The sequence below is a fragment of the Salmo salar genome, chromosome 06 (genome assembly GCF_965601325.2).
Source record: "Salmo salar chromosome 06, fSalSal1, whole genome shotgun sequence".
Lineage (NCBI taxonomy): Eukaryota > Metazoa > Chordata > Actinopteri > Salmoniformes > Salmonidae > Salmo > Salmo salar.
The window spans coordinates 1847557-1864539 of record NC_138296.1 but is presented as its reverse complement, the minus strand read 5'-3'; the positions used below and the strand labels follow the sequence as shown (position 1 = coordinate 1864539).

Below are 16983 nucleotides of genomic sequence, written 5' to 3'. Positions count from 1 at the left end.
TGTGGAGTTACCAGACACCATCGCTCTCCAGGACTGTGGAGTTACCAGACACCATCGCTCTCCAGGACTGTGGAGTTACCAGACACCATCTCTCTCCAGGACTGTGGAGTTACCAGACACCATCTCTCTCCAGGACTGTGGAGTTACCAGACACCATCTCTCTCCAGGACTGTGGAGTTACCAGACACCATCTCTCTCCAGGACTGTGGAGTTACCAGACACCATCTCTCTCCAGGACTGTGGAGTTACCAGACCCTTTGTAGTAGTAGATCTACACCTGTTTTTTTGTAAATGTCTCTCTGTTCTGATCTAGGATCAGGTGCCTTCCTGACCTTATTCATCATGATTGGAAAAAGGCCAAACTGATCCTGGATCAGCACTCCTACCCTGAGACGCTTTATGAATACAGACACTGAGCTGTGGTTCACCAGCAGGTGGCACCAGATCCCCAGAAACCCCACAGTCTCCTTCACGTCAACTAGCACTTTCATTCCTAGGCTGTGTCCCGAGTCTACACCCTTTTTTTCCCCCCACAAGTGTGCACTTCACATAAGATTGGTGTATGCATTGGCTGGAGGCTGGGAATTTCCAAATTTTTTTGTTGCTAAATCCACGCGAGAAAGTGTGCAAGACAAAGTGTACACTTGGGGATTAAGGGTGGAGAATGGGGGACGCAGACATTGACCTATACAGTTACCAGGACCAATGATCACAGGGGACAAGAAGTCACTTTAATATAAAATACATTTAATAAGACCAAACTCCTATGATGAGCCCAGGCTGGGAGGGCTCTGTCTCTATGGAAACAACAAAGACAAACAGAAGCTGCTGTTGGGGTAGAATAGAATGGTATAGAATCCAATAGAATGCTATATAGAATCCAATAGAATGCTATAGAATCCAATAGAATGCTATATAGAATCCAATAGAATGCTATATAGAATCCAATAGAATGCTATAGAATCCAATATAATGCTCTATAGAATCTAATATAATGCTCTATAGAATCTAATATAATGCTCTATAGAATCCAATATAATGCTCTATAGAATCTAATATAATGCTCTATAGAATCCAATATAATGCTCTATAGAATGCTCTATAGAATCCAATAGAATGCTCTATAGAATCCAATAGAATGCTCTATAGAATCCAATAGAATGCTCTATAGAATCTAATAGAATGCTCTATAGAATCTAATATAATGCTATATAGAATCTAATATAATGCTATATAGAATCTAATAGAATGCTCTATAGAATCCAATATAATGCTATATAGAATCCTATAGAATCTAATAGAATGCTATATACAATCTAATAGAATCCAATAGAATGCTATATAGAATCTAATAGAATGCTATATAGAATCCAATAAAGAATCTAATAGAATGCTATATAGAATCCAATAGAATGCTATATAGAATGTAATAGAATCCAGGGTAGAAAGAGCCTTCAGTAACATCTTATCATGTCCATCACACCCCGTTTCCACATCCTACTGGTGTTATGCCACGAGGGAATGATACTTCATTTACAAACACATCAACAGAGACGATGCTTTCTAGTCTTCAGAATCATAATGTGTGTTCTTTTAATCTCCTAGTTTGACCTGTAGCGTGTTGAGGGGGTAGCCTGGGTGCTGTTCATTATGGATAAAACGTTATGAAACAGGGGAGATGCAGCCCCATCTTGTACAATAAGAAACGTTAATTTAGTGTTTAACAACTTCAAGGTAGTACCTGGTTTCAAACACGCTATGGTGTTCCCACCTGAACACCGCCGGGCTGTAGAGTTTCCCACCTGAACACCGTCGGGCTGTAGAGTTTCCCACCTGAACACCGACGGGCTGTAGAGTTTCCCTACTGAACACCGCCGGGCTGTCCCCTGGGTCTGTAGAGTTTCCCTACTGAACACCGCCGGGCTGTCCCCTGGGTCTGTAGAGTTTCCCACCTGAACACCGCCGGGCTGTAGAGTTTCCCTACTGAACACCGTCGGGCTGTAGAGTTTCCCTACTGAACACCGCCGGGCTGTCCCCTGGGTCTGTAGAGGACATGATCCAATTTTGGTCCATTTCATCAGTCAAATCTATCAACTTCGACCACAGAAGTCAAAGTGTAAATAATTTGCCACAACAACGACAAACCATGATGTGTAACTCTTTACTGTAGTGACCTGTCAGTCAATTACACTGGCTTCTAGGGTTCAACACCAAACGGCACCCTATTCCCTATTTAGTACACTACTTTGGATCAAGGCTCTATGGCACCCTATTCCCTATCTAGTACACTACTTTGAACCAGGGCTCTATGACACCCTATTCCCTATCTAGTACACTACTTTGGACCAGGGCTCTATGACACCCTATTCCCTATCTAGTACACTACTTTGGACCAGGGCTCTATGACACCCTATTCCCTATCTAGTACACTACTTTGGACCAGCTCTCTGGTAGAGAATAGGGTGCCATTTTGAATCTGAACCAACAGGTGGCAGAGGGGGGTTGTAAAGACACAGTAACGCTAAATGCTGCTAGTTGTAGTGAAATGAATCAGGCCATAGAGATGAATGTATCATTCCAATATCATACGGGTTCTCTTCCTGCCTCCTCAATGTGTTTTAATATCATACGGGCTCTCTTCCTGCCTCCTCAATGTGTTTTAATATCATACGGGCTCTCTTCCTGCCTCCTCAATGTGTTTTAATATCATACGGGCTCTCTTTCTGCCTCCTCAATGTGTTTTAATATCATACGGGCTCTCTTCCTGCCTCCTCAATGTGTTTTAATATCATACGGGCTCTCTTCCTGCCTCCTCAATGTGTTTTAATATCATACGGGCTCTCTTTCTGCCTCCTCAATGTGTTTTAATATCATACGGGCTCTCTTCCTGCCTCCTCAATGTGTTTTAATATCATACGGGCTCTCTTCCTGCCTCCTCAATGTGTTTTAATATCATACGGGCTCTCTTCCTGCCTCCTAAATGTGTTTTAATATCATACGGGCTCTCTTCCTGCCTCCTAAATGTGTTTTAATCTCATACGGGCTCTCTTCCTGCCTCCTCAATGTGGATAAGACCATAAAATAACTCCACCAGGTTATAGAATCTTAATTTGACCATTATTGTCATTGCAAAGTAATGGTACAGCAACAGACTTTGAACATTACTGGTTCTATCCAATCTGTATTGCTGAAATTCAGCATTACAGCCTGATAGAAACTGCATTCACGGTAAACGCTGCATATGTTGTCTCAAAAAAAATTATATTGCTTAATCTGTAACGCTTCAGCGATCCAGATTGGAGAGAGCCGTGATGCCGTTTCAGCGATCCAGATTGGAGAGAGCCGTTAGTCCACGATGCCGTTTCAGCGATCCCTAACCCTTAATCATAGCAAGCAATTGCTTCTCAACAGAAAGTAGCACCAACTTAAAAGGTGGTTGATACAGATATAATGTTCTGATTATTTATGGTAAATTGACTTTCAGAAATCTGACATATCATATGTAACGGACCTCCTAAAGAGCAACTCTGTGAAATAACAAATTTCAGATTGAACCCATGGTGAAGATGTCCTGCAACAAAAGACTGATGAAATGTAGACCCTGTTATAAACACAGACTGATGAAATGTAGACCTGTTATAAACACAGAGTGATGAAATGTAGACCCTGTTATAAACACAGACTGATGAAATGTAGACCTGTTATAAACACAGACTGATGAAATGTAGACCCTGTTATAAACACAGACTGATGAAATGTAGACCCTGTTATAAACACAGACTGATGAAATGTAGACCCTGTTATAAACACAGACTGATGAAATGTAGACCCTGTTATAAACACAGACTGATGAAATGTAGACCCTGTTATAAACACAGACTGATGAAATGTAGACCTGTTATAAACAGACTGATGAAATGTAGACCCTGTTATAAACACAGACTGATGAAATGTAGACCTGTTATAAACAGACTGATGAAATGTAGACCTGTTATAAACACAGACTGATGAAATGTAGACCCTGTTATAAACACAGACTGATGAAATGTAGACCCTGTTATAAACACAGACTGATGAAATGTAGACCTGTTATAACAGACTGATGAAATGTAGACCCTGTTATAACAGACTGATGAAATGTAGACCCTGTTATAACAGACTGATGAAATGTAGACCCTGTTATAAACACAGACTGATGAAATGTAGACCCTGTTATAAACACAGACTGATGAAATGTAGACCCTGTTATAAACACAGACTGATGAAATGTAGACCCTGTTATAAACACAGACTGATGAAATGTAGACCCTGTTATAAACACAGACTGATGAAATGTAGACCTGTTATAAACACAGACTGATGAAATGTAGACCTGTTATAAACACAGACTGATGAAATGTAGACCTGTTATAAACACAGACTGATGAAATGTAGACCCTGTTATAAACACAGACTGATGAAATGTAGACCCTGTTATAAACACAGACTGATGAAATGTAGACCCTGTTATAAACACAGACTGATGAAATGTAGACCTGTTATAAACACAGACTGATGAAATGTAGACCCTGTTATAACAGACTGATGAAATGTAGACCCTGTTATAACAGCCTATAGACCCCTGTTATAACAGACTGTGTGTCTATGGGACGTCACCACTATAGACCCGTTATAACAGCCTATAGACCCCTGTTATAACAGACTGTGTCTATGGGACGTCACCACTATAGACCCCTGTTAGAACAGCCTATAGACCCCTGTTATAACAGCCTATAGACCCCTGTTATAACAGACTTGTGTCTATGGGACGTCACCACTATAGACCCCTGTTATAACAGCCTATAGACCCCTGTTATAACAGACTGTGTCTATGGGACGTCACCACTATAGACCCCTGTTATAACAGCCTATAGACCACTTATAACAGACTGTGTGTCTATGGGACGTCACCACTATAGACCCCTGTTATAACAGCCTATAGACCCCTGTTATAACAGACTGTATATGGGACGTCACCACTATAGACCCCTGTTATAACAGCCTATAGACCCTGTTATAACAGACTGTGTCTATGGGCCGTCACCACTATAGACCCCTGTTATAACAGCCTATAGACCCCTGTTATAACAGCCTCTGTGTCTATGGGACGACACCACTATAGAGCCCTGTTATAACAGCCTCTGTGTCTATGGGACGACACCACTATAGAGCCCTGTTATAACAGCCTCTGTGTCTATGGGACGACACCACTATAGACCCCTGTTATAACAGCCTATAGACCCCTGTTATAACAGCCTGTGTGTCTATGGGACGTCACCACTATAGACCCCTGTTATAACAGCCTATAGACCCCTGTTATAACAGCCTGTCTATGGGACGTCACCACTATAGAGGTTGTATTGTATCAGTGAAAACTCAGACGCAGTGTTCTAGAGGGTTCCATTCTGTTTTTATTCCAGTTAGATAGTGGATCATCCTACCCCCCCCCCCCCCAGTCTTTAATGTCCTCGATATTAACCTCAGCATCTTTCACCAGATAGACTGGCAAGCAGACAGACAGACCGGCCGGTAGGCCAGCAAGCAGACAGACAGGCGGGCCGGCAGGGAGGCAGACGGACAGGCCGGCAGGGAGGCAGACAGACAGGCCGGCAGGGGGAGGGAGGCAGACAGACAGGCCGGCAGGGGGAGGGAGGCAGACAGGCCTGGGGGAGGGAGACAGGCCGGCAGGGAGAGGGAGGCAGACAGGCCTGGGGGAGGGAGGAGACAGAGGGGCAGGCCGGCAGGGGGAGGGAGGCAGACAGGCAGGCCGGCAGGGGGACGCAGGCAGACAGACAGGCCGGCAGGGGGAGGGAGACAGACAGACAGGCCGGCAGGGGGAGGGAGACAGACAGGCCTGGGGGAGGGAGGCAGACAGGCCTGGGGGAGGGAGACAGACAGGCCGGCAGGGGGAGGGAGACAGACAGACGAACAATCCTACATATTCCACCTTCTACACTAGGTTTACTCTAGTAGGACTTAACACAGTGTTGTACTGCTCAGTCTTAACCATCGTTCTGGCATCATGTATTTTTCAACTATACACCATTTTATTGGTCTATTAAACTAAAATTTACCGCATTGACGTCCCCGTGGAAGGCCCCAACTCCATCCCAGCCAAAAACAGTCTGATATGTCCCAGTCTCATTCCAACCACACAGTGTGGAGAAAACGTTTCTCCGCCACACTGGGGTCTTTTAAAAACAGACGCTCTTAACAACAACAACAAAAATAAACGTTTTTGGGAGTTACCTTTTTAGCTAACAGACTTAGTTAACACACTTCCCTCTTTTAGATTTATAACGTGTGGAGGTCAAAATAATGAACACTTCTCCCTACAGGCAGGAGATTTTAGACGTTGTGTTTGTTTGGTCTTGTAGAGATGAGTTTTTTATTATTTGCGTTTCCTCAACACCAGATACATGAGTCCACTGACGACGGTCATGGGGAAACTGATCCAAGCCAGGACGTAGGATGAACCGTACCCCCCTTTCCTCAGAGACTCCTCCGTAAAACCTTCTCTCTCCGCCGTGTAGATGGACGCTCCCATCATCACGCACAGGCCTGGGGGAGGAAGAGGAGGGGGGGGTTAGGAACTAGGATAGGAAGGGGGTGGGGGGGGTTGGAGTTAGGAACTAGGATAGGAAGGGGGTAGAGTTAGGAACTAGGATAGGAAGGGGGTAGAGTTAGGAACTAGGATAGGAAGGGGGGGTAGAGTTAGGAACTAGGATAGGAAGGGGGTAGAGTTAGGAACTAGGATAGAGTAAGTAGGAACGGTAGAGTTAGGAACTAGGATAGGAAGGGGGGTTAGAGTTAGGAACTAGGATAGGAGAGAGGGGGTAGAGTTAGAGTAACTAGGATAGGAAGGGGGTAGAGTTAGGAACTAGGATAGGAAGGGGGGGTTAGAGTTAGGAACTAGGATAGGAAGGGGGTAGAGTTAGGAACTAGGATAGGAAGGGGGTAGAGTTAGGAACTAGGATAGGAAGGGGGTAGAGTTAGGAACTAGGATAGGAAGGGGGTAGAGTTAGGAACTAGGATAGGAAGGGGGGTTAGAGTTAGGAACTAGGATAGGAAGGGGGGGTTAGAGTTAGGAACTAGGATAGGAAGGGGGTAGAGTTAGGAACTAGGATAGGAAGGGGGGGTTAGAGTTAGGAACTAGGATAGGAAGGGGGTAGAGTTAGGAACTAGGATAGGAAGGGGGTAGAGTTAGGAACTAGGATAGGAAGGGGGTAGAGTTAGGAACTAGGATAGGAAGGGGGTAGAGTTAGGAACTAGGATAGGAAGGGGGTAGAGTTAGGAACTAGGATAGGAAGGGGGTAGAGTTAGGAACTAGGATAGGAAGGGGGTAGAGTTAGGAACTAGGATAGGAAGGGGTTAGAGTTAGGAACTAGGATAGGAAGGGGGTAGAGTTAGGAACTAGGATAGAAGGGGGTAGAGTTAGGAACTAGGATAGAAGGGGGTAGAGTTAGGAACTAGGATAGGAAGGGGGTAGGGTACTGGACATTTAAACAGGAACACTGGCCTCCTTTACAAAGTATTCATACCCCTTTACTTATTCCACATGTTACAGCCTGAATTCAAAATGGATTAAATGTTTTTTTTTAAATCTCATCCATCTAAACACAATACCTCATAATGACATCACAATACCTCATAATGACATCACAATACCTCATAATGACAGCACAATACCTCATAATGACAAAGTGAAAACATGTTTTTAGACATTTTTGCACATTTATTGAAAACGAAATACTGAAATCTCATTTACATAAGTATTCACACCTGAGTCAATACATGTTAGACCCACCTTTTGCAGTGATTACAGCTGTGAGTCTTTCTGGGTAAGTCTCTAAGAGCGATTACAGCTGTGAGTCTTTCTGGGTAAGTCTCTAAGAGCGATTACAGCTGTGAGTCTTTCTGGGTAAGTCTCTAAGAGCGATTACAGCTGTGAGTCTTTCTGGGTAAGTCTCTAAGAGTGATTACAGCTGTGAGTCTTTCTGGGTAAGTCTCTAAGAGCAATTACAGCTGTGAGTCTTTCTGGGTAAGTCTAAGAGTGATTACAGCTGTGAGTCTTTCTGGGTAAGTCTCTAAGAGCGATTACAGCTGTGTGTCTTTCTGGGTAAGTCTCTAAGAGCGATTACAGCTGTGTGTCTTTCTGGGTAAGTCTCTAAGAGTGATTACAGCTGTGAGTCTTTCTGGGTAAGTCTCTAAGAGTGATTACAGCTGTGAGTCTTTCTGGGTAAGTCTCTAAGAGTGATTATAGCTGTGAGTCTTTCTGGGTAAGTCTAAGAGCTTTCCACACCTGGATTGTACAATATTTGCACATTATTCTTTTTAAAATTCTTCAAGCTCTGTCAGATTGGTTGTTGATCATTATCCTCGTCAGCCATTTTCAAGTCCTGCAGTAGCTTTTCAAGCCGATTTTAAGTCAAAACTGTAACTAGGCCACTTAGGAACATTCACTGTCTTCTTGGTAAGCAACTCCAGTGTAGATTTGGCCTTGTGTTTTAGGTTATTGTCCTGCTGAAAGGTGAATTCAATCTCCCAGTGTCTGGTGAGAAAGCAGACTGAACCAGGTTTTCCTCTAGGAGTTTGCCTGACTTAGCTCTATTCTGTTTATTTTTGTCATAAAAAACTCCCTAGTCCTTGTAGATGACAAGCATACCCATAACATGATGCAGCCACCACTATGCTTGACAATATGAAGAGTGTTACTCAGTGATGTGTTGGATTTGCCACAAACACTTTATTCAGGTCCTAAAGTTCCTCCTTTTCACCCTTGTCATTTAGGTTAGTATTGTGGAGTAAACTACAATGTTGATCCATCCTCCGTTTTCTCCTATCACAGCCATTAAACTCTGTAACTGCTTTAAAGTCACCATTGGCCTCATGGTGAAATACCTGAGCGGTTTCCTTCCCCTCTGGCAACTAAGTTAGGAAGGACGCCTGTATCATTGTAGTGACTGGGTGTATTGATACACCATCCAAAGTGTAATAACTGCATAACGATCAAAGAGATATTTCAATGTCCGCTTTTATTATTTTTACCCATCTACCAAGCGGTGCCCTTCTTTACGAGGCATTGGAAAACCTCCCTGGTCTTTGTGGTTGAATCTGTGTTTGAAATTCACTGCTCGACTGAGGGACCAATCAGATAATGGTATGTGGGGTACAGAGATGAGGTAGTCATTTAAAAATCATGTTAAAACTATTATTGCTCACAGAGTGAGTCCATGCAACTTATTATGTGACTTGTTAAGGACATTTATACTCCTGAACTTATTTAGGCGTTTCCATAACAACGGGGGTTGAATACTTATTGACTCAAGACATTTCAGCTTTTCATTTTTAATTCGTATTCTTTTTTTAAATCTAAAAAACATAATTCCACTTTTACATTTATTTATTTTTTACATTTATTTAAGCTTTATTATTTAACTAGGCAAGTCAGTTAAGAACAAATTCTTATTTTACAATTAACGGCCTACAACGGCCAAACCAGGGGCCATTATGGGGTATTGTGGGTAGGCCAGTGACACACCATTTTAAATCCAGGCTGTAACACGACAGAATGTGGGAAAAGTCACGGGGTTTGAATACTTTCTGAAGTCAGGAAAACCCTACGTTGGCAGGTAATTACAGTGTAGATACATTGGTTGTCAGTTTTACTATTAGCAGTATTGATACTCACTAGCCAATAGCTGGATGATGGCTGTAAAGACGAATCTCTCTCCTTGTTTCAGTCTGAAGAGCTGAAGGATGAACACAAAGAAGCCCACGCAGCAGAGGATTGTAGACAGGATCATAGTGGCCTGGACAGCCTGTAGATAGACTAGAGAGAGAGAGAGACAGGATCATAGTGGCCTGGACAGCCTGTAGATAGACCAGACAGAGAGCGAGAGAGGACACAGAGAGCAGACACTGTAGATGGAGACACACACAGAGAGCGAGAGAGAGACAGAGAGAGAGAGAGAGAGAGAGAGAGAGACAGAGAGAGAGAGAGACAGAGAGAGAGAGAAACACAGAGAGAGAGAGAGACACAGAGACAGAGACAGAGAGAGAGAGACAGAGACGAGAGAGAGAGACACAGAGAGAGAGAGAGACAGAGAGAGAGAGAGACACAGAGAGAGAGAGAGACAGAGAGCGAGAGACACAGAGAGAGAGAGAGACACAGAGAGAGAGACAGAGAGAGAGAGAGAGAGACAGACACAGAGAGAGAGACACGAGAGAGAGAGAGAGAGAGAGAGAGAGACAGAGAGAGAGACACAGAGAGAGAGAGACACAGAGAGAGAGAGACACAGAGAGAGAGAGAGAGAGAGAGAGAGAGACACAGAGAGAGAGAGAGAGAGAGACAGAGAGAGAGAGAGAGACACAGAGAGAGAGAGAGAGAGAGAGAGAGCGAGAGAGAGACAGAGCGAGAGAGAGACAGAGAGAGAGAGAGACATGTCTACAGACAGACATCCTTCATGATAAGTGCTGGTTGTCAGGTTTACCTGCGTCAGTGGAAGCGCTGTTCTTGACAGGGACACATGTTACGTTACAGGAGTACCACAGATCAGTGTAAATCACGTCGCCTCCTGGAGCAGACGCCACCCACCATGCCTAGACAGAGAGAATGTAGCTGTCAAACACTGGACCAGTCAAAAGTTTGGACAAACCTGCTCATTCCAGGGTTTTTCTTTATTTGTTACTATTTTATACATTGTAGAATAAAAGTGAAGACATCAAAACTATGAAATAACACATATGGAATCATGTAGTAACCCCCAAAAAGTGTTAAACAAATCAAAATATATTTTATATTTGAGATTCTTCAAAGTAGCCACCCTTTATGACAGCTTTGCACGCTCTTGGCATTCTCTCAACCAGCTTCATGAGGTAGTCACCCGGAATGCATTTCAATTAACTTGTTATGGATAGGGGGCAGTATTTTCACGGCCGGATAAAAAAACGTACCCGATTTAATCTCATTATTACTCCTGCCCAGAAACTAGAATATGCATATAATTATTAGCTTTGGATAGAAAACACTCCAAAGTTTCTAAAACTGTTTGAATGGTGTCTGTGAGTATAACAGAACTCAAATGGCAGGCCAAAACCTGAGAAGATTCTGTACAGGAAGTACCCTGTCTGACCATTTCTTGGCCTTCTTTGCCATCTCTATCCAAAACAGGGGATCTCTGCTGTAGCGTGACATTTTCTAACGCTCCCATAGGCTCTCAGAAGGCGCCAGAACGTTGAATGATGACTTTGCAGGCCATGGCTGAAAAACAGTAGCGCATTTGGTAAGTGGTCGATCTGAGAACAATGAGACTGGGGCGCGCGTGCACGAGACGACTCCATGTTTACATTTTCAGTCTTTGAACGAAAACAACGACTCCCGGTCAGAATATTATTGCTTTTTTACGAGAAAAATCGCATAAAAATTGATTTTAAACAGCGTTTGACATGCTTCGAAGTACGGTAATGGAATATTTTGAATTTGTTTGTCACGAAACGCGCCGGGCGCGTCACCCTTCGTTACCCTTCGGATAGTGTCTTGAACGCACGAACAAAACGCCGCTATTTGGACATAACTATGGATTATTTTGAACCAAAACAACATTGGGTGTTGAAGTAGAAGTCCTGGGAGTGCATTCTGACGAAGAACAGCAAAGGTAATCCAATTTTTCTTATAGTAAATCTGAGTTTGGTGAGGGCCAAACTTGGTGGGTGTCAAAATAGCTAGCCATGACGGCCGGGCCATCTACTCAGAATATTGCAAAATGTGCTTTCACCGAAAAGCTATTTTAAAAATCGGACACCGCGATTGCATATCTATAATTCTTAACAGGTGTGCCTTGTTAATGAAAAATAAGTTAATTTGTGGTATTTATTTTCCTTCTTAATGCGTTTTGAGCCAATCAGTTGTGTTGTGAAAAGGTAGGGGTGGTATACAGGAGACAGCCCTATTTGGTAAAAGACCAAGTCCATATTGTAGCAAGAACAGCTCAAATAATCAAAGAGAAACGATCAGTAAAAAAATCTCACAAGATGGTGTGGAATGCACAGTGCATTCGGAAAGTATTCAGACCCCTTGAATTTTTCCACATTTTGTTACATTACAGCCTTGTTGTAAAATTGATTAAATTGTTGTTTTTTTACCTCAAATATTTCTGTATTTCTGTTGTTCATTTTTAATAAAGTTGGCAAAATTTTGAAAATTCCTGTTTTCACTGTCATTATATGGTATTGTGTGTAGATTGATAAGGGAAAAAAAGTATTTTAATCCGTTTTAGAATAAGGCTGTAACGTAACAAAATGTGGGGGGGGGGGGGGAAAAAGAGTCTGAATGCACTGTTGGAGTGACGTTTGGACAAAGGGCTGGGTAGGTACTGTACATTGTTGATGGTGCTGATGAAGAGGAGGATGGCTGAGATGACGTGGAAGAGGAGGATGAAGGTTAATACCACCAACATGTCTGTCTGTCTCTGTTACACAGGAACCTAGAGAGAGAGAGAGAGAGAGAGAGAGAGAGACCGAGAAAGAGACCAAGAGAAAGAGAGAGAGAGAGAGAGAGAGAGATTATATTAGTTCACACTTCAATAATCGAGCAGGAAACTCCTTGTGTGAACGACAACAGGATTTACATTCCTGTGCTGCAGTAGACGGATCTGTTGTGAAAGCTGTCCAGTACCACGCATGGTTAATAACCTCTATGGGTTAATACTGCCCCCCAACAGGTTAATAACCTCTATGGGTTAATACTGCCCCCCAACAGGTTAATAACCTCTATGGGTTAATACTGCCCCCCCCCCAACAGGTTAATAACCTCTATGGGTTAATAATGCCCCCCCAACAGGTTAATAACCTCTATGGGTTAATACTGCCCCCCAACAGGTTAATAACCTCTATGGGTTAATACTGCCCCCCCCCCAACAGGTTAATAACCTCTATGGGTTAATAATGCCCCCCCAACAGGTTAATAACCTCTATGGGTTAATACTGCCCCCCCCAACAGGTTAATACCCTCTATGGGTTAATACTGCCCCCCCAACAGGTTAATAACCTCTATGGGTTAATACTGCCCCCCAACAGGTTAATAACCTCTATGGGTTAATACTGCCCCCCCAACAGGTTAATAACCTCTATGGGTTAATACTGCCCCCCAACAGGTTAATAACCTCTATGGGTTAATACTGCCCCCCAACAGGTTAATAACCTCTATGGGTTAATACTGCCCCCCCAACAGGTTAATAACCTCTATGGGTTAATACTGCCCCCCCAACAGGTTAATAACCTCTATGGGTTAATACTGCCCCCCAACAGGTTAATAACCTCTATGGGTTAATACTGCCCCCCCAACAGGTTAATAACCTCTATGGGTTAATACTGCCCCCCAACAGGTTAATAACCTCTATGGGTTAATACTGCCCCCCAACAGGTTAATAACCTCTATGGGTTAATACTGCCCCCCCAACAGGTTAATAACCTCTATGGGTTAATACTGCCCCCCAACAGGTTAATAACCTCTATGGGTTAATACTGCCCCCCAACAGGTTAATAACCTCTATGGGTTAATACTGCCCCCCCAACAGGTTAATAACCTCTATGGGTTAATACTGCCCCCCCCAACAGGTTAATAACCTCTATGGGTTAATACTGCCCCCCCAACAGGTTAATAACCTCTATGGGTTAATACTGCCCCCCAACAGGTTAATAACCTCTATGGGTTAATACTGCCCCCCCCAACAGGTTAATAACCTCTATGGGTTAATACTGCCCCCCCAACAGGTTAATAACCTCTATGGGTTAATACTGCCCCCCCAACAGGTTAATAACCTCTATGGGTTAATACTGCCCCCCAACAGGTTAATAACCTCTATGGGTTAATACTGCCCCCCAACAGGTTAATAACCTCTATGGGTTAATACTGCCCCCCCCAACAGGTTAATAACCTCTATGGGTTAATACTGCCCCCCCAACAGGTTAATAACCTCTATGGGTTAATACTGCCCCCCAACAGGTTAATAACCTCTATGGGTTAATACTGCCCCCCAACAGGTTAATAACCTCTATGGGTTAATACTGCCCCCCAACAGGTTAATAACCTCTATGGGTTAATACTGCCCCCCCCAACAGGTTAATAACCTCTATGGGTTAATACTGCCCCCCCAACAGGTTAATAACCTCTATGGGTTAATACTGCCCCCCAACAGGTTAATAACCTCTATGGGTTAATACTGCCCCCCCAACAGGTTAATAACCTCTATGGGTTAATACTGCCCCCCAACAGGTTAATAACCTCTATGGGTTAATACTGCCCCCCCAACAGGTTAATAACCTCTATGGGTTAATACTGCCCCCCCAACAGGTTAATAACCTCTATGGGTTAATACTGCCCCCCAACAGGTTAATAACCTCTATGGGTTAATACTGCCCCCCCCAACAGGTTAATAACCTCTATGGGTTAATACTGCCCCCCCAACAGGTTAATAACCTCTATGGGTTAATACTGCCCCCCAACAGGTTAATAACCTCTATGGGTTAATACTGCCCCCCAACAGGTTAATAACCTCTATGGGTTAATACTGCCCCCCCCAACAGGTTAATAACCTCTATGGGTTAATACTGCCCCCCCAACAGGTTAATAACCTCTATGGGTTAATACTGCCCCCCCAACAGGTTAATAACCTCTATGGGTTAATACTGCCCCCCCAACAGGTTAATAACCTCTATGGGTTAATACTGCCCCCCCAACAGGTTAATAACCTCTATGGGTTAATACTGCCCCCCAACAGGTTAATAACCTCTATGGGTTAATACTGCCCCCCCAACAGGTTAATAACCTCTATGGGTTAATACTGCCCCCCCAACAGGTTAATAACCTCTATGGGTTAATACTGCCCCCCCAACAGGTTAATAACCTCTATGGGTTAATACTGCCCCCCCCAACAGGTTAATAACCTCTATGGGTTAATACTGCCCCCCAACAGGTTAATAACCTCTATGGGTTAATACTGCCCCCCCAACAGGTTAATAACCTCTATGGGTTAATACTGCCCCCCAACAGGTTAATAACCTCTATGGGTTAATACTGCCCCCCCCAACAGGTTAATAACCTCTATGGGTTAATACTGCCCCCCCCAACAGGTTAATAACCTCTATGGGTTAATACTGCCCCCCCAACAGGTTAATAACCTCTATGGGTTAATACTGCCCCCCAACAGGTTAATAACCTCTATGGGTTAATACTGCCCCCCAACAGGTTAATAACCTCTATGGGTTAATACTGCCCCCCCCCAACAGGTTAATAACCTCTATGGGTTAATACTGCCCCCCAACAGGTTAATAACCTCTATGGGTTAATACTGCCCCCCCAACAGGTTAATAACCTCTATGGGTTAATACTGCCCCCCCAACAGGTTAATAACCTCTATGGGTTAATACTGCCCCCCCAACAGGTTAATAACCTCTATGGGTTAATACTGCCCCCCAACAGGTTAATAACCTCTATGGGTTAATACTGCCCCCCCAACAGGTTAATAACCTCTATGGGTTAATACTGCCCCCCCAACAGGTTAATAACCTCTATGGGTTAATACTGCCCCCCAACAGGTTAATAACCTCTATGGGTTAATACTGCCCCCCCAACAGGTTAATAACCTCTATGGGTTAATACTGCCCCCCCAACAGGTTAATAACCTCTATGGGTTAATACTGCCCCCCCAACAGGTTAATAACCTCTATGGGTTAATACTGCCCCCCCAACAGGTTAATAACCTCTATGGGTTAATACTGCCCCCCAACAGGTTAATAACCTCTATGGGTTAATACTGCCCCCCCAACAGGTTAATAACCTCTATGGGTTAATACTGCCCCCCAACAGGTTAATAACCTCTATGGGTTAATACTGCCCCCCCAACAGGTTAATAACCTCTATGGGTTAATACTGCCCCCCAACAGGTTAATAACCTCTATGGGTTAATACTGCCCCCCCAACAGGTTAATAACCTCTATGGGTTAATACTGCCCCCCCAACAGGTTAATAACCTCTATGGGTTAATACTGCCCCCCCAACAGGTTAATAACCTCTATGGGTTAATACTGCCCCCCCAACAGGTTAATAACCTCTATGGGTTAATACTGCCCCCCCAACAGGTTAATAACCTCTATGGGTTAATACTGCCCCCCCAACAGGTTAATAACCTCTATGGGTTAATACTGCCCCCCCAACAGGTTAATAACCTCTATGGGTTAATACTGCCCCCCAACAGGTTAATAACCTCTATGGGTTAATACTGCCCCCCCAACAGGTTAATAACCTCTATGGGTTAATACTGCCCCCCCAACAGGTTAATAACCTCTATGGGTTAATACTGCCCCCCCAACAGGTTAATAACCTCTATGGGTTAATACTGCCCCCCAACAGGTTAATAACCTCTATGGGTTAATACTGCCCCCCCAACAGGTTAATAACCTCTATGGGTTAATACTGCCCCCCCAACAGGTTAATAACCTCTATGGGTTAATACTGCCCCCCCAACAGGTTAATAACCTCTATGGGTTAATACTGCCCCCCCAACAGGTTAATAACCTCTATGGGTTAATACTGCCCCCCCAACAGGTTAATAACCTCTATGGGTTAATACTGCCCCCCAACAGGTTAATAACCTCTATGGGTTAATACTGCCCCCCAACAGGTTAATAACCTCTATGGGTTAATACTGCCCCCCCAACAGGTTAATAACCTCTATGGGTTAATACTGCCCCCCAACAGGTTAATAACCTCTATGGGTTAATACTGCCCCCCCAACAGGTTAATAACCTCTATGGGTTAATACTGCCCCCCCAACAGGTTAATAACCTCTATGGGTTAATACTGCCCCCCCAACAGGTTAATAACCTCTATGGGTTAATACTGCCCCCCAACAGGTTAATAACCTCTATGGGTTAATACTGCCC

The 16983-nt window shown here is 43.8% G+C and overlaps 1 protein-coding gene across 4 annotated transcripts in view; it reads right to left on the bottom strand.

The window, feature by feature from the left end:
- Positions 1–5427: 5427 nt before the first annotated feature.
- The window catches only part of LOC123743352 (epithelial membrane protein 2), a 32941-nt gene continuing 21385 nt past the window's right edge, over positions 5428–16983 (bottom strand). For 3 of the 4 annotated variants that reach the window (XM_082976228.1, XM_082976230.1, XM_082976229.1), the window contains 4 exons: positions 12420–12524; positions 10533–10641; positions 9731–9871; positions 6395–6600 (listed from right to left, as the gene is read on the bottom strand). In XM_082976228.1, the coding sequence (XP_082832354.1) occupies positions 6431–6600; positions 9731–9871; positions 10533–10641; positions 12420–12497 (498 nt within the window). In that variant the 5' untranslated portion in view covers positions 12498–12524 and the 3' untranslated portion in view covers positions 6395–6430. Of the gene's footprint in view, positions 5703–5939; positions 6601–9730; positions 9872–10532; positions 10642–12419; positions 12525–16983 lie in introns of those variants that run through there. The other variant, XR_014392535.1, reaches the window with a different exon arrangement.